At 50.3% G+C, this 25,422-nt stretch overlaps 1 protein-coding gene across 4 annotated transcripts in view; it reads right to left on the bottom strand.

Moving 5' to 3' along the window:
* The window catches only part of CTIF (cap binding complex dependent translation initiation factor), an 856,085-nt gene that overhangs the window by 705,421 nt on the left and 125,242 nt on the right, over positions 1-25,422 (bottom strand). For all 4 annotated transcript variants that reach the window (XM_086960364.1, XM_086960366.1, XM_086960367.1 and 1 more), the window contains exon 2: positions 6,354-6,563. In XM_086960364.1, coding sequence (XP_086816490.1) covers positions 6,354-6,533 — 180 coding nt within the window. In that variant the 5' untranslated portion in view covers positions 6,534-6,563. The remainder of the gene's footprint in view (positions 1-6,353; positions 6,564-25,422) is intronic.

The following is a 25,422-nucleotide window of genomic DNA, read 5'->3' as shown; positions in this document are numbered from 1 at the left end:
GTCGCGTCTGATCTTATTCAACACTCTTGGAAGAAGTGGTATAGGCGGTAAGGCGTACAACAGACCGCAGCTCCACTTGCGACGAAAAGCGTCTCCGAGCGAGTGCCGCCTTGGAAATTCCAACGCTCAAAACTGATGACATTGCGCGTTCTCTTCTATGGCAAATATATCTAACCAAGGCTCTACCCACTGCTGAAAGAGGCCTTGCGCCACGTCAGAGTTCATTCACCATTCGTGATCCATCATGCACCGATGGCTGAGTTCGTCCGCCCTCGCGTTCAGGGAACCTGCCAGGTGTTGAACCACCAGGGTCACGCCCTGATGTTCCAGCCACTGCCAGAGGTGCAGAGCCTCCTGGCATAGGGACTATGACCCCCACCCCGCCCTGTTTGTTGCAGTACCACATGGCGGTGGGGTTGTTCATGAACACCTGACTACACTCCCTCCGACAGAGGGGAGGAATGCTTTCAGTGCAAGCCGGATCGCCAGCAGGTCCAGAAGGTTGATGTGGGGCCGGGACTCCGCCGGAGACCAGAGGCCTCTGATCTCCGCCTCTCCTATGTGCCCCCCCCCAGCCCTGGAGGGACGCGTCCGTCACAACTACGTGCTCCGGTTGGGGTAGGGAGAGGGATCTGCCGCTAACCCAATTGCGGTCCGTGAGCCACCACTGCAACTGTCTTGCAGTGCCCTCCGAGATCAAGACATGGTCGGACAAGTTGCCCTGATGCTGGGCCCACTGAAACTTTAGGTCCCACTGCAGAGCCCGCATCCGCCACCTGGCGTGATGCACCAGAAGGATGCAGGAGGCCATCAGCTCCAGAAGCCGCAGCGTCAACCTGACCGAGACTCTGGATAACGGCTGAAAGATAAGATCGTAATCAGAGCCTGAATAGCCCGAACCCGCTGTTTGGGAGGATAAATCAGAAACTGTGCCGAGTCTAGAACCGCTCCGATGATGAGGAGCTTCTGAGAGGGACACAGGTGCGACTTCTGCACATTGATGGAGAACCCCAGCAGGTGCAGGAGGTCGGCCGTAGTCTGGAGGTGGCTGACGACTGTTTGGGGTGAGCCCGCCTTCAACAACCAGTTGTCGAGGTAGGGGAAGACTGAAACCCCTAACCTGCCCAGATGAGCTGCGACCACCGCCATCACTTTCATGAACACCCGTGGGGCGCTGGTAAGGCCGAAGGGGAGCACGGTAAACTGAAAGTGCTCGTGGCCTACCATGAACCGCAGGTAGCGCCGATGGGCCGGCAGGACGGGGATGTGAAAATAAGCGTCCTGCAAGTCCAACGCTACCATCCAGTCTCCCGGGTCCTGAGCCAGTGTCAGCATCTTGAACTTCTCCTTCCAGAGGAAGCCGTTGACATTCCGCAGGTCCAAGATAGGGCGTAGGCCCCCTTTGCCCCTCTTGGGAACCAGAAAGTAGTAGGCATAACAACCACAACCTACTTCTGGTCCAGGAACGCGCTCGATGGCCCCCTTGGCCAAGAGGGCCGTAACTTCCTCTTGCAGAAGATTCAAGTGATCCCCCGACACGTGATGGTACTGCGGTGGCATGGCTGGAGGGGTCGCCCCGAAGGGGAGGGAGTAGCCCCTTCGGACGATTTGCAGCACCCACCTGTCCGAAGTGATGATACGCCAGTGAAGGAGGTGATGGCGAACCCTGCCCCCCACTGGCATCATATGGGCCTGAAAGCTCGGACAAGGAGGGCTTTGAGGCAGATGCTGCGGGGGTGGATGTGGACTGGCTCGCCGTTGTTCCCGGGCACCGCCACGGCAGTTACCACGTCCGCCACCACGTTGGATGTTAGTCTGCGGCCCGTGGCTGGCAGGACGTGTGGGGGCGCCCCTTCTTTGGTCACGAAAGGAGCGAAAGGCCTCAGGTTGCTGGCGCGGGCCGACAGACCCAAGGACTTGGCCGTAGCCCTAAAGTCCTTAAAGAGCTCAAGCGCACTGTGCCTTGTCGCCAAAGAGGTGATGGCCATCAAACGGCATGTCCATAAGGGTGTTTTGGACATCAGCCGAAAAGTTGGTGGACCTCAGCCAGGCGTGGCGACGAATCGCCACCGTTGTTGCCATCGCTCTGCCTAGCGAGTCCGTTGTATCCAGCCCACATCGGATGGAATACCGTGCCGCATCTCGACCCTCCACAAGGGCTTGGGCAAGTTTAGTCCGGGCATCCTCCAGACATTGTGGCAGCAAGTCGGCGACCGTGTCCCACAGAGGGTGGGAATAACGGCCCAAGAGGCACGCGGTGTTAACTGACCGCAACCCTAAACTCAGTGAGGAGAACATCTTCTTACCATACTGTTCGTACCTCTTGGATGCCTAGTTGGGGGAGCCATCGGGAATGCAGTCTGGGAATTAGAGGCCTGTATGACCAGGCTCTCGGGGGCGGGGTGGGTGTACAGGAAGCAAGGGTCGCCCGGAGCGGGGCAGTGGTGTCTGGCGACGTTCCTATCTACAGGGGGACCTGTAGCAGGCCTGGACCAAGTGCCCAGAAGAACGTCAGACAAGGCCTCATTAAACGGCAACAGAGGCTCCGAAGAGCTTGCTTGCGGTTTAAGGACCTCAGTGAGGAGTTTAGTCCTCAGGGCCGCGACGGGGAGCTCAAGAGCCAAGGCCTTGGCCGCCCGCATCAACACCACACTATAGGCAGCCCCTTCCTCCATAGCCGCGGTAGGAGCGGAGACAAAACCAGTGTCCGGCGAAGTGTCCAGACCACTGGCATCCACTAGCTCACCTGCCCAGTCCTGATAAGACTGGCACTCACGTGCCAGAGCGTCCTCCGACCCCTCCCAATCCGCCTCACCACCCATCTCCTGATACTCGGGGTCAAGGGATTTAGCCGGGTCATAGAAGCAAAAGTCTCCCATTGGCATCAAAAGCGGCGTCGAGCGGCGCCTCTCCGGCGCCGGATCGAGGGAGAAGACCGGGGGCGATGTCATCCTGGGACGACGCCGGGGGAGAGACCCTGGGGGCCGGCGAGGTCGTAAGGTCGACCGGAGACGACCCGGATCCGGATCCAGCGGGGCACTGCGGCGTCGGGACCGAAGTCGCTGACGGCACCGGGGCTGAAGCACCCGGCCCGCTTGGGCTCCCAGTCGGGGCCGTTTGGCCAGAAGGCGCCGCAGAACCTGACGGAGGAGTGAGCAACCTCATGGCGCTGAGGAAGGCATCGACCTCCTCCGGCGTTGCATTGGGCCCAGGGACCGGCGGGTTTGGAGCAGGCAGCGACGCCTGCGGCTCCGGCGGAGCCGCGTGGGCAGTGTCGCCCCAACCCCCGGCCACGTCGCGTGAGCGTTGGGGGGAGTCAGAAGAGTGATGTCGCCTCTTCGACTTCTTGTGCCTCTTACCTGAGGACTTGGAGCCCGAGGAGTGGTGTCGACTCCCGGAGCTGTGATGACTCCGGCCCCGCGACCGGTCCCTCGACCTCCTTCCGGACCGGGACCTCGAACGGCGCAGGGCCGACGGTAGGAGCTCGAGGCACTTGCGGGACCGCTCCCGCCTACCCTTCAGCGTCAAGGCCCGGCAGTCGGGGCACGACTTGTCATCTTCGTCGGGCCCCAGGCAATGTAGACACCGGCGATGGGGGTCGGTAACCTACGTCAGTCGGCAGCAGTCAACGCAGGGTTTGAACCCGGGCATCCCTACCGGCACCGTCTGAGTCGTTAGACTTCAAAAAGTTATCAAAAAGGATTGAAAAAGTTTTGTCAAAAAATGACTAAGGGTACCACTTTTTCTGGATCGGCGCTTGCTGGCGCGGAAAAAAGAAGAACTGACGTCAGCGCGCGAGTGCGGTGTCTAAGTACTCCGGCGACGTCATACCGGCGCCAACGACGCCGACGACGGAAGCGGAGCCGCAGACGACGCCTACCGACTCGCAAGGGTACTGCTACGCAAAACTTTCCGGAACCAGTCTGACGCCTGGGGATATTCTAAGGTAAGGAATCTAATACTAACCTGTTTCTTTCAGATCACTGCATACAATACTCCACAGAGCTAATCCTTACGATTTTTGAAAGCTGAGGGTTTTAGGTTCAATGTGTCTAATCTGCGCTGTCCCTTTCACTGGCACTTCCCTGGCCTGCCTTACCAGAGCCAATGTCTAGATGGCTGCGAGTGGGTTGTTGGAAGCGGGTACATGAGAGAGGGGGAGGTGTGGGAGGAGCGGTTATAGAGAGCACAGATGCCAGGTGAATGGTAGACTATCCAAGGGGGTTGATTTGTGGTTGAAGGGTCTAAGTTGATTTGATTTGTCCACTTATAAAGCGCGCGAATGCCCGAAGGCGTCTTGGCGCTATGACAGACCGCTGACTATCGAGACCGGCAGCTAGAGCTATGCAGAAAACAGCCAAGTTTTGACTGCCTTTCTAAAGGATCCCAACGATGGACTGTTTTTTATGACGAGAGGCAACCAATTCCAGGTTCGTGCTGCGTGCACCATGAAGCTTCTTCCACCCCAACTGGCTCGTCTAAATTTTGGGACCGTGATGAGTTTCAGTTGGATGGATCTGAGAAGTCTGGTCGGTTCGTATTGTTTTAGGTGGGACTTCAGGAATTGTGATCCTGTTCCCTGAAGTGCATTGTATGCCAGGCATAGTGATTTGAATTGCACCCTGTTTGCAATTGGAAGCCAGAGTAAGGTTCTTAGTTTATGGCTGATTGGCTCGAATTTAGGCATGCCGAGCACCAGCCTGGCTGCTGCGTTCTGCAGGCGTTGTAGTTTGGCTAGGATTTTTGTCCTAGCCCCAGCGTACAAGTCATTCCCGTAGTCGAGTCTTGACAAGGCTAAAGCTGTCACCACTGTCTTGCGAGAGTCCTCTGGTAGCTAAGGCAGTATTTTTTTTATCATCTTTAAGATGAACCAGATTGTTGAGGCCAGTTTGCTGGCTTGGGCGTCAAATGAAAGATGAGTCTGGACATCTGCCCAGATTATTGGGCCACCATGCAGGGGACCAGATATTTGTATCGCCCCCTAGTATCATCACCTCGCTCTTGTCTCCATTAAGCTTTAGGCAGTTCTTTTTCATCCACTGGCTGACCTGTAGCATACATAGTTGAAATGTTTCTGCCGTCTCCTTCACATCCTTGCTGATGGACACCACGATTTGGGGGTCGTAGGCGTATGATATTGGAGTAAAGCCCCAGTCCCTTATAATGTCTGCTAGAGGGGCCACATACAAGTTAAAAAGGGTGGGCTCAGAGAAGACCCCTGCTGGACCCCACATGGTAAGCTAAATGGTTTAGACTTAGTATCTCCTAATTCCACGGAGAAGGTTCTGTTACCTAGGTAGGAAGCAAGGAGGGTACATGCGGAATCATGAACTTTAGTTTAGAAGTGGCAGTAGATTCAGCAACAGGTCACACATGTTGCATGATGTATAAGCAGTGCGTGGTTATTCCCGTTTATTACGCTTTACCTGAATTGAATTTGCCAGGGTATAAACCTTTTTATTTGGGGCAAAGGATCTGCAAAAAGTGCTTTGCAAAAATGTCCTAGAACACGATGCCTTGTGCTGGTCAAAGTCATAACAAGCATTTATATTTAGGTGGGACACAAAGATGTAGATATGCATTTTTTGTTGCCAGAACCAAATTGTTTTACTTTTTAATTAGATATGTGAAGCAATAGCCATAGCCAATCATGTTTTCTTAATTTAGACCTCTACAATATTTAATTACAGTCCAAATGTTGTCTTTTTGCGACAATATTAGCACACAGTGTCAACATTCAGGATGAAGTGTGAAGGTTTACTGTTGATTAGACAAAATTATGGAACTGTTACACCAAACTCAAAGCTATGGATTTTGTACATGAACTTGGCAAATGTGGCTTTTAAGTCTTTCAAAAAATAATGTACTCAAAGGCAAAAATAGAAAATTCACTAATAAAGCATGTCCCAACGCACAGTCACAGGAAACCTAAAAACAGAATTTCCACACACGTCAGTCAGGTCCAGTGAATCATTTATAAGGTGGTTACTGGATCTTTTTGTTGGAAAAAAAAAGCAATTGGAAGTTATGTGATAAATATAAAGATAGCAAGCCAAAAGCCAAACCGGGATTACTAAAAAGAAATGGGGTCATTTCAATGAATCTTTGTGAAATCTGAAAGTAAAGACAACAATTACCAGCAAATGCAATTCCATTTCAACTGTTATAGTCATCTTGCAAACAGAAGCCATCACTTTATCCTTTGTGTGAATCCCTACTTTTACAGCCAAATTTTATACCATGGTTATCTCATATATTACACAAAAGAGTTTGTAACGCAAATCCACTTTGCTTCAGTTACAAGATGGGCGGGTTCACTCACTGTACCAATATCATGGCCGCCTTTCACCAACCTGGGAGACGTTGGATTGGGTTTTGTCATTTTCCTCATCGCCTTCCAGCTTGTCAATCAACAGTCCCTGGACTTGATACTCCAGAACGTAGCTGTCAATGAACCGCTCCAGCTCTTCAATTTCCTGAGAGCGGCTACTCCCAGCCTCAGACGATGCAGACGCCACCGAAGAGTTCTCCATTACTCCAGGGTATCAATGGACCAACGGGGCCTGCAAAATAACAACACAGTCCGTCAGCGTTCACTGTTTGTACTCGGAACAAAAAACATTTATCTACTGTAACATACAATATTAAAGCGTTTTAAAAGCTTAAAACTCAACATATTACCTATCATAACCACTTATTTACAACTTTTTTCAGTGGTATGTAATGCACACTTGGCCAGAGGGTATTAGACCACTTTACAAGAGAAATACACTAGTCACACATTTTTTAGGCACAGAGAGATTAAGTTATTTGCCCAGAACTTGAAGGTTGAACTGCATAACATCGCTGCGCTGGCGCTTGGCAGCGAGTAAGGACTGCTACAAGCGTTATGTTTTATCTTTGTTTTAGCCTGCATTTTAAAATTGTGTAATATCACTTGTACTCTGCTCGCTCACTCCCCGGTCCACCGCAGCGACCAGTGCTGTTTGTTGTGGAGGGAGGCAAGTGGTACCACTTCCTGGTTGCTCCATTCTAGGCGGCCATCTTAGGTGGGTTGACGCGCTAGTCTCCCACTCCGCCCTTACTACTTAAGGGTTAGACTCATTCGCGCTCGAGGTTGAACTGCATAACATCGCTGCGCTGGTGCTTGGCAGCGAGTAAGGACTGCTACAAGGGTTATGTTTTATCTTTGTTTTAGCCTGCATTTTAAAATTGTGTAATATCACTTGTACTCTGCTCGCTCACTCCCCGGTCCACCGCAGCAACCAGTGCTGTTTGTTGTGGAGGGAGGCAAGCGGTACCACTTCCTGGTTGCTCCATTCTAGGCGGCCATCTTAGGTGGGTTGACGCGCTAGTCTCCCACTCCGCCCTTACTACTTAAGGGTTAGACTCATTCGCGCTCGAGGTTGAACTGCATAACATCGCTGCGCTGGTGCTTGGCAGCGAGTAAGGACTGCTACAAGCGTTATGTTTTATCTTTGTTTTAGCCTGCATTTTAAAATTGTGTAATATCACTTGTACTCTGCTCGCTCACTCCCCGGTCCACCGCAGCAACCAGTGCTGTTTGTTGTGGAGGGAGGCAAGCGGTACCACTTCCTGGTTGCTCCATTCTAGGCGGCCATCTTAGGTGGGTTGACGCGCTAGTCTCCCACTCCGCCTAATCTATTTAGCCCCGCACCTTCCCGCGCAGCGGTGACGCGCAGCGGTAGCGCCGTAGACGCGCCAAAGAGGCGCCTAAGAGAAGCCAGTCTGCGCCAGTCCGCGTCCAGACACTTCCTGCTTGCTGGCGGCCAGGCTCTTTCACAATGGTAGGGTCCCCAATTTCCTATGACTCCTCATCGCTTCTCGCCCTACGTCCTTGCCCCAATCTGTTATGTCGCACACGTTCCTCTCATCCCTTACTGAGTACCTCTGCAAAAGCTGTAATTGGAGCCCATCTCACACCTGCCCTTCACCCCCTGGTCAAGAATGGAGAATGTTCCTCCTTAACTGTAGGTCCTTATGCAAACATTATACCAAACTGCACTTACTGATTGAAGAGCTCAAACCTGAGGCTCTCTTCCTAACTGAAACGTGGCTTCACACAGATAACGATCCAACTACTGTATGGGCCACCCCACAAGGATACACGCTTAAAAAGACTGGATCGCCAGACCGGGAGAGGCGGTGGATTGGCCATCATTTATCGAGACAGCTATAAATGCCGTATTACCCCCACCACCTCACCAACTTGAGAGCTTCCATTTTTCACTAGAATTCTCCCCCACTACCACCTTTTCTGGCATCCTATCCTATCGCTCACCTGGTGCTCTTAACAATTTTATTACTAAAATAACAGACCTTGCTGCAAGTCTCGTGTTGTCCTCGCCCAATGTCACTCTGTTGGGGGATCTTAACCTACATCTAGATGATCCTCACGACACTACAGCTAATAATCTTCGCTCCAACTTACAAGCCTTGGATCTACATCAAAAGGGCTTTCACGTAACCCATAATAGGGGTCATCTTCTTGACCACATCTATAGCAATATAGGCGCTCTTGTGGTGGATCCCCCTACACCACTACCCTGGACCGACCACTTTTTGATACCTTTCACGTGGCGCACAAACCCCCCTCCCTCGATTCTCCATCCTGCTAGACATCGAGGTAGGAAGTGGTCCTCAATCCCCCTCCCTGCATGGGAGGACGCCCTTGCTAGAGACCCACCTAGGAAGGTAACGAATCCCAACACAGCCACCAATAATTTCGATGGCTGGATCTCTAGCACACTCGATCTGGTCCTCCCCATACAATCTAGTAACTCCATAAAAGACCCAAAGCAGCCCCATGGTACACACCTGCCCTTAAGACCATGAAATTAGCTTGCCGGAAAATCGAGAGAGCCTGGAGACAGGACTACTCCCAACTCAGGAAAACTGAATATAGAGCTGCCATTAAGCTCTACAAACAGGAGATAAAGGTGGCACAAGCTTCTTTTTACAGTGGCAAAATTAACGCAGCCGCTAATGCCCCAAGGGAAATTTTTAAAATTGTCAAATCCCTTATTTCACCCCCTGCTGAGTGTCCCTCTGCCGAGGGCGCCCAAAATCGTTGTAACGACTTGGCCGTTTTCTTTTCCCAAAAAATCGAGGCCATATACTCCTCCTTCAGGGACGCTGACAATGATACGGAACCCCTCGTATCTACAACCTCCGATTCCTCTGTCCTTTGTACGCTTGATACAATCCCACTTTTGGGCATTCCTGCCTTGGATAAACTCATCCCGAAAATCACCTCTGGTTCCCCCAACGATCCAGCACCCCCCCAGACCCTCACTAAGGTCACGGACATTATTCGCCCGGTCATATTGGACGTTCTCAACACATCCATCACCTCTAAATCCGTACCACCTTCATGGAAGTGCGCGATGGTGAGGGCTCTGTTGAAGAAGCCCAACCTTGACCAGAACAACTTGGCGAACTATCGTCCTATTTCCTTACTCCCCTGGCTTAGCAAACTGCTAGAGAGGCACTTAAATAACACCTTGATGAACTATCTGGAGTCTAATAGTCTTCTGCAGGCCTCTCAGACAGGGTTCCGTCCTCTGCATGGGACTGAAACCGCTCTCTTAGCGGTGACGGAAGAGGCAAGTGCAGTGTTGGACCGGGGTGGAAAAGTCGCCATCATCCTTTTAGATCTCAGCGCCGCGTTCGACACGGTGAACCATGTCACGCTATTACAACGACTGGCGGACATGGGCGTGTCGGGCGCAGCCCTGGAATGGCTGACATCCTTCCTGGCTGACCGTTTCTTCCAGGTCTTTGAGGGCGAGGCGGTGTCTCCTAAACACCCACTCAGGTGTGGGGTCCCTCAGGGCTCCTCCCTGAGCCCTACCCTGTTTAATGCCTACATGGAACCCCTAGACAGGATAGTCCATCCCTTCGGTGTGCGTATCGTCACCTACGCGGACGATACCCAACTGGTGGTCTCTCTAGACCACTCTGAGGTACCGTCCCACACCTTAGGCCCCTGTCTGGAGGCTGTTGCCACATGGATGCAATCTTCCTGCTTAAAACTTAACGGGGAGAAGACAGACGTCATCCTATTGGGGAATCCTTCTCCCTCTGTTCTTGCATCCATCTGGCCACCATGTTTGGGCCTGGCCCCCGTCCCCAAGTCCCAAATAAAAAGCCTCTGGATCTGGTTCGATAAAGCTTTGGACTTTTCAGTCCAAGCCACAAAGACCGCCACCACCTGCTTTGGGCTTATGAGGATGTTGCGGAAGGTGCTCCCTCTGCTCCCATTCCAGGCAAGGAGGATCCTGGTCCAGGCCCTTATACTCTCCCGCCTGGACTACGGGAATGCCCTCTACATGGGAGCCCCGACCTTTGCCACCCAGAAGCTCCAAGTCACACAAAATAGTGCGGCCCGCCTACTCTATAACCTCCCTCGCTGGCAGTCAGCGAGGAATGCCCTAAGGGAGCTTCACTGGCTCCCTATAGTGGCAAGAGTACAATTTAAGGCTATGTGTATCCTACACAAAGCCTTTCATCGCACAGGTCCCGCCATTCTGCATCCCTTGGCTACTCCCTACGTCCTGTCCCGTTCCCTCCGCTCCTGCACCCTCCGGCTGGCCACTTCCGCCAGAGTCAGGAAAGCTCGATGGGGAGGACGCTCTTTCTCCCATACTGCGGCCAAACTCTGGAACACCCTCCCTCTATCCCTTCGAGGCAACAGTAACCACCTGTCCTTCAGGAAAGCCTTGAAAACACACTTGTACGCCAAATTCTGCTGACCTGCCCTGAGCCCGCGTTATGCAAATTCAGTCACAAGCGCTACGAGGCCTCCGGGTAGTTTAGCGCTATACAAGTGCAATTTTCATTTCATTTCATCACAGGTTAAAGAGCCAAGGATGGGATTCAAAGCTGGTTCCCCACTTCCAAAGTCCGCCGCTCAAGCCGATAGCCCACATCTCCTCCCATTGTTATGATTTATTAAGGAGTTTAGGACCAAGCTGAGCTCTTGGAGTTAGAATTATGACAATTAAGTTCATGCCATCCTGAAAAGTTCAAACGTGATCATTAAATCGTTTACCACTGGGAAGTTGCTCAACCTCAAAGTTTAATTTCAGAATGCTTCAACATCTAGAAAAGTGCCTATGATGTGGAGTAAACATTTTCTGCAGCATATAGTTTTTAGTAAATGACCCTTAACACTCAAGTTTTGGCTGAAGTTCAAAACGCCATTAGGATTACTTTACATTTCATAGAAAAACTGATGGGAGCAAAGACATGTCTGCTTTTCTGTTGGACAATACTTTCACTTTGATTTTACAGGTGTACATCCACCCAAGTCCACCCACGTCATTTGAATGCTGAATGGTCTTATGTTTTTGTTCCTATTCCTTTAAGTGTTAGGTCAATCGTTTGTTGTCAGAGTACAGATTCTCTCATTCCGTTTGGTTATACCAAAAAGATTCCCCCTAAAGTCCACTTTGAGAATCCCGGTTTGTGATCAGAGATCTATTCTTCGCAGTGGATGGGGTGGATGCTACTATCTTCTTGCATTTTTTCTAAATAATATAATGGAGCTTTAAGTATGTTACATCTTGCTTATGTCTTGCATGCAACTAAGCTTCAATAAATCAGACTTATTTATACTTACTGGATTCAAGAACTTTATTTACTACAAAGTACCTTCCAGGTAAGAAGCCATATAAGTGACTGCGTGTTCTTGGGGGCTATCATTCACTTTAAAAAGTGTTTCAATGTGGGCATAGTGATTACGCTTGATTGGGCCAACTGATGGGCCTGAGAACACCCCCAACAATGCTGCACATAACCACAGGGTGTGTTATTCTAGCTTCTCACGTTTCCACTAAGAATAAGGTTAAAAACAGTAGCATGCAACGGAGCAGTTTACTGCAGTGTTATATCACAACCAGGTTACTTTCCAAAAAGCTACAAACAGACGTTTATATCCCATGGTATGGATGACAGTGGTAAACAGCAGTGAAAGTGAAAGGTGCATGCAAATAATATATACAAAGCCCTGCACTCCATTAAGCAGGAGAAGGAAGCAGCTGTTGTGCAACATGAATCAGTTTCTTTGCATGAGTGGTTTCGTGGTCAAAGGACATGCAATCCTTAGTGGTGAACTGGCAGAGATCAACACATTAAACGGACTGATGCAACAAACCACAAACGTGGTGGAGTTTACAGAATGAGAAAAACAAAAGCCATCCCAAGGCTAATTCAGTATAAATGATGGATCTCATAGTAGACAAACGTTTAGCATTGTATTTCACGAAGCATACTACAATGTTCAAAACAGTCAAGAGTCAAATCAAGTGGATGATGTGCTTTAATTTTATTTCAGCACACTATGAACAAGGGGTTGTTAATTCTATACAGTAATAGAAACATTTCAAAGACCCTGACATTTCTTGCAGCGGGAGATCACTCCCCGCTTCCTAATGGGGATGTAAACCACTAGATACAGACCTATGATAAAGCATCTCACAAAATAAAGCACAGGCAACCAAGGGGTTGCAAACTGGCTGGTATGTGGTGAAATTTCACGGAGGTTTGAAAATCTCTATATGGACACACCATGCCTTAAATGTGGCGGGAACCACGAACAAATGCAAGGCATTCTAAACAATTTCAAGCTCATTCACTGGTGCACAGCTTACCAGAGAGACGTCAAAATGAGTTGTTGTCTCTAACAATTATTAAGCAATTATACACAATTACACACATCATCTTTTAGCAGTGGAAGGTGGATCTCCGAAATCAGATGAACAAAATATGTTGTCTCTCTTTCCCTCTGCTCCACTCCACCACCTCTTCTGGACCTATTGTACACTAGGAAGTTCTCACCGCCTTTCTGCAAAATCTGGCTCAGTGTCCAAACGGTCTGTGTTTTGACGATTTGTTGAGCTCAATTGGAAGACACAATTAGTTATTGGACAAGATTTTTCTACACGAGGTCTGCATTATCTATGATGAGACTCACATGATGCGGATCTGGATTTTTGAGTATACTCTTACTGGAAGAGATTGAGGCTTTCCTGCAGAGCCAAATATTAGTACTCTGCTGTGACATGTCAACGACCTACCTGCACACAAAAAGTGATGCTAGATCTTTTAAATTTCCTTTCACTCCACAATCATATCTCTGAATTTGGGACGATCGGTGGTCATTCAATGTGCGGTTGTCTTCACTGACCAATGCCTACAAATGGTATGCTGCAAGACAGGCCCCAATGGCCACACACCACCTCCTTTTCTGGGAAGAGGTCAGTTTGACATTCCCTCAAGTTCCCCAGCTTCTGGAGCAGCCAGCATCAGGATCGCCAACGTGTGCAAGTAGGAAACGTAGAGGGAACAAAACTCTTCCTTAGGAGCCGCTACTGGCGCTGCAGAATGCCGGTGTGACGAAAATAAAAGATGCCTGGTCTTGATTTCACCTAAGCCTTTTTCATCCACCACCCTTGACTTACTGTTTATCTCATTCAAGCAAGGTTCTTTTTCAAACCTGCTTTCTCCCTTTGACACAGTTTTCCTATTTTCTCCCTTTGTCACAGTTTTCCTATTTTCCCCCTTTGTCACAGTTTTCCTATCCTCGTCTTACTCATTCTATGTCCCTTTACTGCCTTTCTCTCTTGTTCTGGGTTAAAGTCTGATGACAAATAAGATCTGGTCCCCAGAAAGTGTCGGTGCTGCACCAACTGCATCCAATGACACAAATTAACCACCTCTTGCCACCATTTTCAGAGAAAACTGCTAGTCATTGTTCACGTTTTAGGATAATGAAAGAGCCCCGAGACAGAGCTTGAATAATATTTTGTGCAAAAATATGCTATATGCTTTATACTGGAAATTGTAACTCGACTTGAATTCATTGCACCTCTGCAATTCAGCTTCCCACAGCCTGCAACACTCAACCAATACCTGGTGGAATGCCGGGGGACAACCGGGAAGGTTGTCCCGCCTGGGGCACGTTAACGACAGCCTGGCTTGCTGACCCCTATGTAGGCGTGGAGAACATCTGGCCATCACCAGCTCTGGGATCCCTCCAGGCCCAAGATCACCACCTTCAGCAACACCCTGAAGGCGGGGCTAAAAGCAAAAACCCCAGCAATGGCGAGAAGATCATGCTGTGCAAATATGGAATATACATTTGTACAACCCTAATCGCTTCAACTTTTCTTAAAATGTAACCTATAGTGATATGCAGCTTGTATATATGTAACTAACCACTGGTACATGTAGTAACCTTATGTACTTACTACCATTCGTATGTGAATCTAGAGTTTATCTGTCTGTATCTTTTTGTGTAATTCATGTACTCCGAAGTCCTTATGTAATGTAACTGGTTCTATTGTAAAGCGGTCCCACAGCTTCGGGTAAAGTTTGAGCTACATAAAAAACCTTAAGTAAATGAAATAAATAAATCAAATTAGCATTATCATTTAGGAATAGTTTAGACAGCTTTAAAGTACCTATGGCAGGATTTCTTCTTGTATCCAATGCCAAAGAGTAGAAAAATACCTGATTTTGCCTTTTTATTTTACATGCCTGGATATAAAAATGCAGCTCTGTAAAACACCGTCTCTTGCCTTATGCATATAGAGCTCCTTGCTCTTACAACACATTTTAGGGACATTCTACACGTTTTCTCAAATGTGTTCTAGACCGAGGAGGGGGCACCGCCATATGACTCATGGTGGAGTCGGCCTTCTTTGCTATTGGAAATGAAGGTGCACAAAGACCAAACGGCCTTTATTGATGAAGACACATCCTAACACTAGATGTGCATGCCTCCAAGAAACACACATTACGTCAAATCATTTTGCCAACAATCCTTCGCATGTGCTATTAAATATCTGGCAGCACCACTCATCTGATTATTCTATTTAACAGTAGCAAGCATTTGCAAAGACAATAGATCAGGCTTGCATTTTGAATGATGATTAACCTATTTAAAAAGAGTGATGGGCTGAAAACCAAAGCAAAACAGTATTGCACAGTGTATAAAATGCATCTATGGCTAAGGAATTCACAGTGAGGTGATTCAGAATACTTTTAAAATGTAAATTAGTTCTTCATTCATAGCAAAGCAAGCGCTCATGAGGAGGCGAACGATCCATCAAACAGCCACTAGGAAATAGGAAAGCAAGCACTTTATAGGAGAGGACATGAAACAGACCATATAATATGAGAGGCGCACTCATCTTTAACAAAACTGGTAACACTGAAGCCACACCCAAACAAAATGACAGAATGAAGCAGTGAACCGATCCACAGGGCAAGCAATTACCTGTTGAATTACATAACTAGTGGGCACAGAACTACAGTCATACTGGTTAACACGTCTGTTCACTGCAAAATCTTTTAAGCGGCCGCTAAAAAAAACCTGTTATTCGTCCAGTCGTTTTACACACCTGATACAATACAGTATTGAAAGGGTTTTTTATATAAAAAGTTTTGCTTGAATCGACACATACACATCTTATTAACTAGGTTTATACATTTTTAGATTGAGCACTGCTAAGGTATGCCTGCATTTTAAATTGACTAATGCTGGTTGCCATCTTGGTTTGTGAAACGCCGAGCATTTTATTTCTTGGTGAAGCTGGATTTCTAGTTATTGAAAGCAATGTTCTTTTGCTTTCTTTCCCAAGTGAAAGGTTTCCTTTTCTTTGCGATAATCATGGGATGTTTAAATGAGTAGAGCATTCACGAAGCCACCTGCAAACTAGACTGGCCCCTGTATCTCATCTTGCTACAGATAATGTTAGTACAATACAGCTTTTTTTCTGCGCCTTTTATAAACACCCTGAGAAGCTATGGAGCACACAGGTGCCCTCATCGCCGCCACCGATGATATCAGGACCCTGCTGGACAACAGCGAGACCGCAGCACTCATCCTCCTAGACCTCTCTGCCGCCTTCGACACCGTCTGCCACCGAACACTACGCGCACGCCTCCACGCCACAGAAATCCGAGACAAGGCTCTGGATTGGACCACCTCCTTCCTCTCCGGCAGAACCCAGAGCGTCAGCCTCCCCCTATTCTGTTCCAAAGCCTCAGAGAACATCTGCAGCGTACCCCAGGGATCCTCCCTCAGCCCGACGCTGTTCAACATTTACTTGGCCCGCTCGCACACGTAGCCCGACAGCACGACCTCAACATAATCTCCTACGCCGACGACACTCAGCTGATCCTCTCCTTCACCAACGACCCCATCACCGCCAAAGCCAACCTCCATGAAGGCCGTTGCAGACTGGATGAAGACCAGCCGACTGGATGAAGACCAGCCGACTGGATGAAGACCAGCCGTCTGAAGCTGAACTCTGACAAGACGGAGGTCCTCATCCTCGGCTCCAACCCTTCAGCCTGGGATGACTCCTGGTGGCCGACGGCACTGGGGCAGCCCCGACACCCACCGACCACGCACGCAACCTGGGAATCATCATCGACTCAACGCTCTCAATAACAAGCAAGTCAACGCCATCTCCTCCTCCAAAGCTCTCCGCTTGCTCCGCAAGATCTACAGATGGATCCCGACAGATACAAGACAGTCAGTCACCCAGGCCCTCGTCAGAAGCAGACTAGACTACGGAAACACCCTCTACACAGGAGCCGACCAAGCTCATCAAACGATTACAATGCATCCAAAATGCCTCGGCACGACTGATCCTCGACGTACCACGCCACGGCCATATCACCCCCCACCTGAGAAACCTGCACTGGCTCCTAGTCAACAAGAGGATATCCTTCAAGCTCCTCGCACACAAGGCACTCCACAAGACCGGCCTAGCCTACCTCAACAGACGGCTCTCCTTCTACATCCCCAACCGCCAGCTACACTCCGCCGACCTCTCACTCGCCACTGTCCCGTGCATCCGAAGAACCACCACCAGTGGGAGATCCTTCTCCCACCTCGCCGCAAAGACATGGAACACCCTCCCACTGAGACTACGACCCAAGAGCTGCTGACCTTCAGGAGGATACTCAAGACCTGGCTGTTAGATCAGTAGCACCCCCTCCTCCCCACGCCTTGAGACCCTCACGGGTATGTAGTGTGCGTTACAAATGATTGATTGATTGATTGAATTGTATTATTTTGGTTAAACCTGACTGGACTCTCTTAAGGAGAGAAGTGATTTGCCGGTTTCTTTCCCTTAGAGGCGAACTTATAGCATGTCCCCATTTTAAAAAGGGAAAGTGGGAGTTTTCAAAATAATAAATGATCTGGCGAATGTATTTCCCCCACTGACTACTACTGAAACTGAGAAAATTTCAGGCAGGAGAGAGCCAAAATAAAGCCATGTTTGGCTTCAAAAATCCGAAACCTCTTGCATAGATCAGTGGCATATATTATTTTGCTTGGTTCTCTCATTTATATGACTTTGATCTGATATTGTTGATGCATTCATACTTTAACTATTCATTGATACCGGGTTGATGTTTGCCTTATGTAATCCATTAACCTTTAATCTATACTATTATTATAAAGAGAGAACTTGCACCTTTTGGCCAGGTAAACTCGGGAACCACAGCGCCAATCTACACACCCGATACATCAATGAAAATGTCAGGGTGTGTAGATGGACATAGGCTATATAAATAAAATAAAAAAGTAAATTAAAAAAATTAAGTTTGTAAACAAAGTAGTCCCCTGAAAGTAGCGCCGGCCGGGACCTAGAGCTGGCCGTGACGCGACGTGCGTGATGACGACCTGTTGGAGCGGCAAACATGGAGCGTCGGTGAAGTGAGGAGCGCGGGCGCGTCATGGCGAAAAGGAGCGGAGCGGCAGCTGAGGTAAGTAAACCTTGAAATCAGGGCGGGAGGGAGTCGAAGCGGGAGGGGAGCGGGTGTGTACAGAGGGGAAGGCGGGAGGAGTGGGGGCCGGAGGGAGTCAGGACGGGAGGGGGTCGGGCGGGAGCGGATTTTCCGGCCCCAGCCCCTTTCTGCCCCAGGCAACGCTGGGGAAACCTGAGTTCCCTTCAACAGGAACCCATAAGGCCCTTGATTTCATCGACAGCTTCCAGATTATTGTTTTACGCCTCATCTTTTGTGTGTACGTTTTATTCACATGGTGTGCACAGGCTTCAAAAAGGTAGCCGTCATCCAGAAGGCTGGGGTGTGTAGTTGTCGGAGCGCTAGCAAACTCACTCCAAACAATGTTTTTTGTACTGCATGAATGTCAATATAATTATTACAAATAAAACATGTAGCAGAATTCTCAATGGTTGCCTTGCATGTGTAGAGGAGCAGAGCCGCAGCTGACGTAAGTAAACCTTGAAATCAGGGCGGGAGGGAGTCGGAGCGGGAGGGAGTCGGGCCGGGAGGGGAGCGGGTGTGTACAGAGGGGCAGGCGGGAGGAGTGGGGGCGGGAGGGAGTCGGGACGGGAGGGGGTCGGGAGCGGGTGTATGCCCCCAGCCCTTTTCTGCCCCAGGCAACGCTGGGGCGGGCTGCTAGTAATTCTTAAAGTTTTGAAAATTATTCTGTGCGTTCCTTGTTCCTGTGCGAGCCTAATTTGCTTCAGTTTATTGAATTATTGACTTATTGAACAGCCTCAGTTGTGAAATTCGATTAAACAAACTTTTGTGGGCCCTGAAATATGCACAAGTAAAGTGCTAACAGTTTAAATATGGGCGCCCTTTAATAAACGAAGGCACTGCACTACTTCAAAGGTGACCGAGTGACTGCTTCCGGGTTGGCGGGGTTGCCTACAGGAATGCAAATGGCTCTCAAGTGCTCAACATGACTCCACAGGACAAAGCGGCCTGAACCGTGCACCTGGGGCTGCATTCTTTGGATTTCTTCCCGAGATGATGAGGGGGTAACTAAAAGGTAATACATACTTTAAGCTCTGTTACCACGCACGTGGCATCTTAAACTGTTTACAACTGGGGCCTGTAGTAGGATGACCAGATTTTAAAAAACAAAAACCCGGGGCATTTTGCAAAAACAGAATAAGGATTATCATTTCACATCAGTCGAGGGTGACAGAACGGCAGCGCCGATTAACAAACACAGACGAGGAGGCACTAAGGACGTGAAATGCAATTTTTAAGCCCAATACCTTACTTGTAAATGTAATTGCTTTTTGATAAGAGTTGCTTGCTAGTCCATCTTTGGAATATATAAAAAAGGTGCCTCCCACTGTTTTCAGCCGGATCATGACCAGCCACATTTGCGGAAATCTGCGATGGAAACCCGGGAGTGTCCCGGAAAGTCCGGGATGCATGGTCACCCTAGCCTGTAGCAAAAGTTCCGTACCATACTTATTTAGCCCGTAACATCACAGCAAATCACAGTTATTTTTAAGGTGCTCGAACCTTAAGTTACAGTCATCCAGTCCTTACTGAATTACTAATGAAATTAACCCCGCACTCTGTTTGTAAATGCATTAATTAGTAAAGAAATCCAGTCCAGTTCTTTAAAGGTAAAGTATATAAATCCACATCCGAGGTTATAAAAAATACGTTATTGCTTTCATAATTATATTCATTCAATTGGCGGGTGAGTGGCGGCAACTCCAATCTCCCGCGGCACGTTTTATAACTATTAGCAGCACGTGCTCTGGTGCGGCCAGCAATCCACGCGCCAAGGAAACACAAGTTCACCGACTCCTTGCACGTTTCTCATGACCCACTGACCGCGCAGATCATTTCCTACCGGTAACTGGCGGCGTCGACTCACCTTTAGTGTTAACTGTCGGCCTTTCATATATAATGTGATCTATGTCACCGGTATTTCAGCCGGTCAGTGGTCAATGCCGCCTGTAATATTTTCATTTGTTTTGCAAAATGTTTACTCAAATAGATCTGTTACAAATGTACAAATTCAAAATATGGTTCTGGTGTCGATCGCACGAGCAGAGGGTGTGGCTTAACGACTACGGCGGCCGGTCTTAAAGCTGGGGAAGCAGGTTCGAGTCTGGCGGGAGGCTCAAGCATCCTGTGATCCTGGGCAAATAGCTTAATCTCCCTTTGACTAAAAAAAAATATCGTGTCCATCTGTAATGCAACTGGTTCTCATGCAAAGCGCTGTGGCCCCTTCAGGTGTTGTTCACGCTATATAAAACTGCAAAATAAAAACCACTCTAATTTACTGCTGTAAAAAATTAAATAGCACCTTACAGTTGATAAATTTAGACGATGCCTTTAATCTTTACGCGGTACAACCAATACACCTAATTAGCTTAAAAAAACGCGTACCCCAGAGATACATAAACAATCTGCGATCATGAAACTGGAAAATAGTTCACAGATAGCTGCCGCGTGTATCATCTGGTACTGTCAACATGGCTCGGCTCCAGATAGCATAATCAGGGCTGACGAGTGGCCTCGTCACACCGGTTTGAAAGTGGATTACCGCGGGCTGGATGAGGCAACGAGAAAAAAACATACAATGAAAGCACCAGCGAGTAACAGGCAAGAATGAACCTGGCACCGCAGTGTGTCGCCGCAGAAACACGTTATTAAACATGATAACCGAGTCCCACGGCTCAATGGAAAAAAAACGGGGCAGAAAATCCGCGTCCAATCGATGTCGTGTCTGCTTCCAAGAAAAAAAGAAATTACATTATTGGCCGCTTATGTGGTGTAAATTAAAAATCGAACTACTTGTTGGTGCTTAAATAATTGGTGTTATATGTGTACAGAAACGAATGGAAGTTTTCGCTCGGTGCTGCACGAGTGGTGTTTATATAGCACAGGACATACCCTGGAGGGCAGCGGAGCACTATATATAGGAAGAGGGGGCATACTGTACATACCACTTAGAGCAGCATTACATAATCACGTGAGCTAGTTTACATACACACAAGGCGGACATAAAGGAACTAGCGTGTGGAAAGGCACAAAGCAAGCTCTTGGAAGGGGCAGTGTAGAAAGGCACAATGCACTGCTCTTGGAAGGAGGAAAGGTACACTGCACAGCTCTTGGAAGGGCAGTGTAGAAAGGCACATTGTACCGCTCTTGGAAGGGGCCAGTACAGAAAGGCACATTGTACCGCTCTTGGAAGGGGCCAGTACAGAAAGGCATATTGTACTGCTCTTGGAAGGGGGCAGTGTAGAAAAGCATAGTGCACATACCTTGGGAGGGGGCAGTATAGAAAGGCACTTTGCACAGATCTTTGAAGGGGCCAGTGTAGAAGGGCACACTGCACAGATCTTGGAAGGGGCCAGTGTAGAAGGGCACACTGCACAGATCTTGGAAGGGGCCAGTGTAGAAAGACACACTGCACAGATCTTGGAAGGGGGCAGTGTAGATGGGCACACTGCACAGATTATGGTAGGGGGAAGTGTAGAAAGGCGCACTGCACAGATATTGGAAGGGGCCAATGCAGAAGGGAGCAACCTTTGACCCAGTCCTCAGGCAGGTCACCTTCCAGCCGCCGCACGGTCCTCCTGTGACGCCTGCCCCCGCTGACTTTGCTGCTTCGCCGCTGCCTGTGACTCTTGCGTGAGTCCATTGCCCTTCTGATTTAGTTTTCCTGTCCGCACTTGTTTGCCACTTTTCTTTTGTACTGTTTATCCCCACTGTTGTGCCCTCTGTGCGCCCCTGCCCCGGTTTTGCTTTCTGTATCCTTTCCCGCCGCTGCGTCCCTGAGGCCCCGCCCCCGCTGTCCCATTCGCCCGCCCCGCTCCCGCCTCCTAGCTGCTCCTCCCTCCCACAGCCCCTCATATGGAGGCCGCGCAGCGGGCGCGCCAAAGGCAAGCCCGTCTGCGCCTGGACCGCGCCCAGGGCCAGAACCCCTGGCCCTCGCCGGAGCAAGGGCATCCGACTGAGATACGAAACCACCACCCTCAACTAACTCAGCACCGGACGACCACCCGCCTGCTACAGAGCCAACCCCAAGCGAACCGACAGACCCTTCACCTGCCAAGCCTGCAAATTTACCCGCCTCCCAACCTACACCCCGCCCGTCAAACCCAGCAACAACAACAACAACAACCACCTCAAATGCATCCTCCTTAACACTCGCTCCGTCCACAAACACGCCATCGAAATCTGGGACCTCCTCGACACAACAGCACCGGACGTCGCCTTCCTCACGGAAACCTGGATGAATGCCTCCTCGGCCCCAGACATCGCCATAGCCATCCCGGACGGCTACAAGATCACCCGGAAGGACCGCGTCAACCAAACCGGAGGAGGAATCGCCATAGTCTACAGGAACACCATCAGCGTCACGACCAACGCCGAAGACACACTCTCCACCGCTGAACATCTACACTTCCAGATCCGCACCGACCTCAAAACCACACTCAGAGGAACCCTCGTCTACAGACCCCTGGGCCCGTGCACACAAAATTCAGCAAAACCATCGCAGACTTCGTCAGCTCGCATGCACTAACCTCACCAGAATACATCCTCCTAGGGGACCTGAACTTCCACCTGGAGAACAACAACAGCAACACTACCACCCTGCTCGACAACCTCACCAACCTCAGACTCAAGCAACTGGTGAACACCCCAACCCACTACGCCGGCCACACGCTGGACCCCATCTTCTCTGCCAGCAACCACGTCTCCTTCAGCCACTCCACCGGACTACACTGGACCGACCACAGCTAAATCCATTTCACCTACAAGAAGACTACAACACACCACCGCACGCTACAGATCCCCCGCAGATGGTGGAGCAAAGTCATCACAGACCAACTTACCACATCTCTGAGCCAGAACCCACCAGCCGACACCTCCGACACCAACTACGCAGCTCACAATCTCGCACAGTGGATCACCAACTGCGCCGACAACCTCGCTCCTCTGAAGAACCCCCCAGGCAAGACCAGCAACAGAATAACTACATGGTTCACCGACGCCTTCAAAGACTCAAAGAAATCATGCTGCACGCTCGAAAAAACCTGGCGCCACGAACGGACAGCAGAAAACATGACAGCCCTCTAGAATGCCACTCGCGAACACCACCAGCTGATCCGCACCACCAAAAGGACATCGTTCTAAGAGCAGCTGGACAACAACAGCCACAACAGCAAGGAACTCTTCAGCATCGTAAAAGAGCTCTCCAACCCCAACGCCAGCAAAAACGACATAACACCATCACAAGACCTCTGCAACTCCCTCGCCACATTCTTCTACCGCAAGATCGCAGATATACACAACAACTTTGACGCCCATATGCCGCCTCCAGTCACCAAACCAACGGCCCCCACCGCCACCCTAAGCGACTGGTCCCCCCCATCAGCACAGAAGACACCACCCACGTCATGAACACCATCCACTCCGGCTCTCCCTCTGAACCATGCCCCCACCACATCTACAACAAAGCAGACGCCATAATCGCATCCCACCTCCAGAACGTCATAAACAACTCCTTTGCTTCAGCCACCTTTCCAGAGAGCTGGAAGCACGCAGAGATCAACGCCCTTCTGAAAAAACGCACAGCTGACTCTTAAGACCTCAAGAACTTCGGGCCCATCTCTCTTCTTCCCTTCCCGGCTAATGTCATCGAGAAGACCGTCAATAAACAGCTGACTGCCTTCCCCGAGGCAAACAACTCGCTCGACCCATCCCAATCCGGATTGAGCCAACCACAGCACCGAGACAGCCCTCATCGCAGCCACGACGACATAAGGACCCTGATGGACAACAGGGAGACAACCGCCCTCATCCTCCTAGACCTCTCAGCCACCTTTGATAAGTCAGCCACCACACCCTAAAAACCCGCCTCTACAACACTGGGATCCAAGGAAAATCGCTGGACTGGATCACCTCGTTCCTCTCTAACAGAACCCAGAACCCAGAGAGTCCGCCTCCCGCCGTTCCGCTCCACGGCCACCAAGATCATCTGCGGCGTACCCCAAGGCTCCTCCCTCAGCCCAATCCTCTTCAATATCTACATGAGCCCCCACGCCGCCATCGTACGCAGACGACACCCAGCTGATACTCTTCCTCACCAAAGACCCAACCACCGCCAAAACCAACCTCCAGGAAGGAATGAAGGATGTCGCAGAATGGGTGAAGCTCAGTCGGCTGAAACTGAACTCAGACAAACCGCAGGTCCTCTTCCTCGGACAATCCCCATCTGCCTGGGACGACTCCTGGTGTCCCACAGCGTTGGGCACCGCACTGTCACCCACGGACCACGCACGCAACCTGGGATTCATCCTGGACTCCTCGCTCATGATGACCAAGCAAGTCAACGCCATCTCATCCTCCTGCTTCAACACCCTGCGCATGCTCCGAAAGATCTTCTGGTGGATCCCCACAGAAACCAGAGACGGTCACGCAGGCCCTCGTCACCAGCCGACTGGAGTAAGGGGAACGCCTTTTACACAGGAACCACAGCAAAACTTCAGAAATGACTTTAGCGCATCCAGAACGCCTCCGCACGACTCATCCTCAACATCCCTCCCCACAGCCACATATCGGCCCACCTGAGAAACCTGCACTGGCTCCCGGTCAGCAAGAGGATCACGTTCAGGCTCCTCACCCATGCACACAAAGCACTCGGCTCCACTCGGCTCCACTCCACTCGGCTCCACTCGGCTCCGCTCCACTCGGCTCCACTCGGCTCCACTCGGCTCCACTCGGCTCCACTCGGCTCCACTCGGCTCCACTCGGCTCCACTCGGCTCCACTCGGCTCCACTCGGCTCCACTCGGCTCCACTCGGCTCCACTCCACTCGGCTCCACTCGGCTCCACTCCACTCGGCTCCACTCGGCTCCACTCCACTCGGCTCCACTCGGCTCCACTCGGCTCCACTCCACTCGGCTCCACTCCACTCGGCTCCACTCCACTCGGCTCCACTCCACTCGGCTCCACTCCACTCGGCTCCACTCCACTCGGCTCCACTCCACTCGGCTCCACTCCACTCGGCTCCACTCCACTCGGCTCCACTCCACTCGGCTCCACTCCACTCGGCTCCACTCCACTCGGCTCCACTCCACTCGGCTCCACTCCACTCGGCTCCACTCCACTCGGCTCCACTCCACTCGGCTCCACTCCACTCCACTCCACTCCACTCCACTCCACTCCACTCCACTCCACTCCCCCTCGGATCCGCAGAGCCACCACCGGAGGAGACATGGAACTCCCTCCCCGGACACCTACGAGTGACCCAGGACCATCTCACCTTCAGGAAACACCTCAAGACCTGGCTATTCAAGCAGTAGTGGCCCCCCTTCCCTTCAGGGCCTCGAGACCCTCATGGGTGAGTAGCGCACTCTATAAATGTATTGATTGATTGATTGAAGGGCACATAATACAGATCTTGGAAGAAGAAAGTGATGATGAGCACATTGCACAAATCTTGGAAGGAGGTGGTGTACAAGGGATGGTCATTGCAAGTGGGGCTCTGGGCCCCCTGTTCTGCCGAATCAGTCATACCTACCCTCCCCCAGAGAAAGAAGAAACTCATCTTGTGCCATCTTGCATTTGCTGAGGAGGTTT

This window comes from Lissotriton vulgaris, chromosome 3_1 (genome assembly GCF_964263255.1).
Source record: "Lissotriton vulgaris chromosome 3_1, aLisVul1.2, whole genome shotgun sequence".
Taxonomy (NCBI): Eukaryota; Metazoa; Chordata; class Amphibia; order Caudata; family Salamandridae; genus Lissotriton; species Lissotriton vulgaris.
Note: the sequence above shows the minus strand (reverse complement) of the source record. Positions and strands in the feature narration are given on the sequence as shown.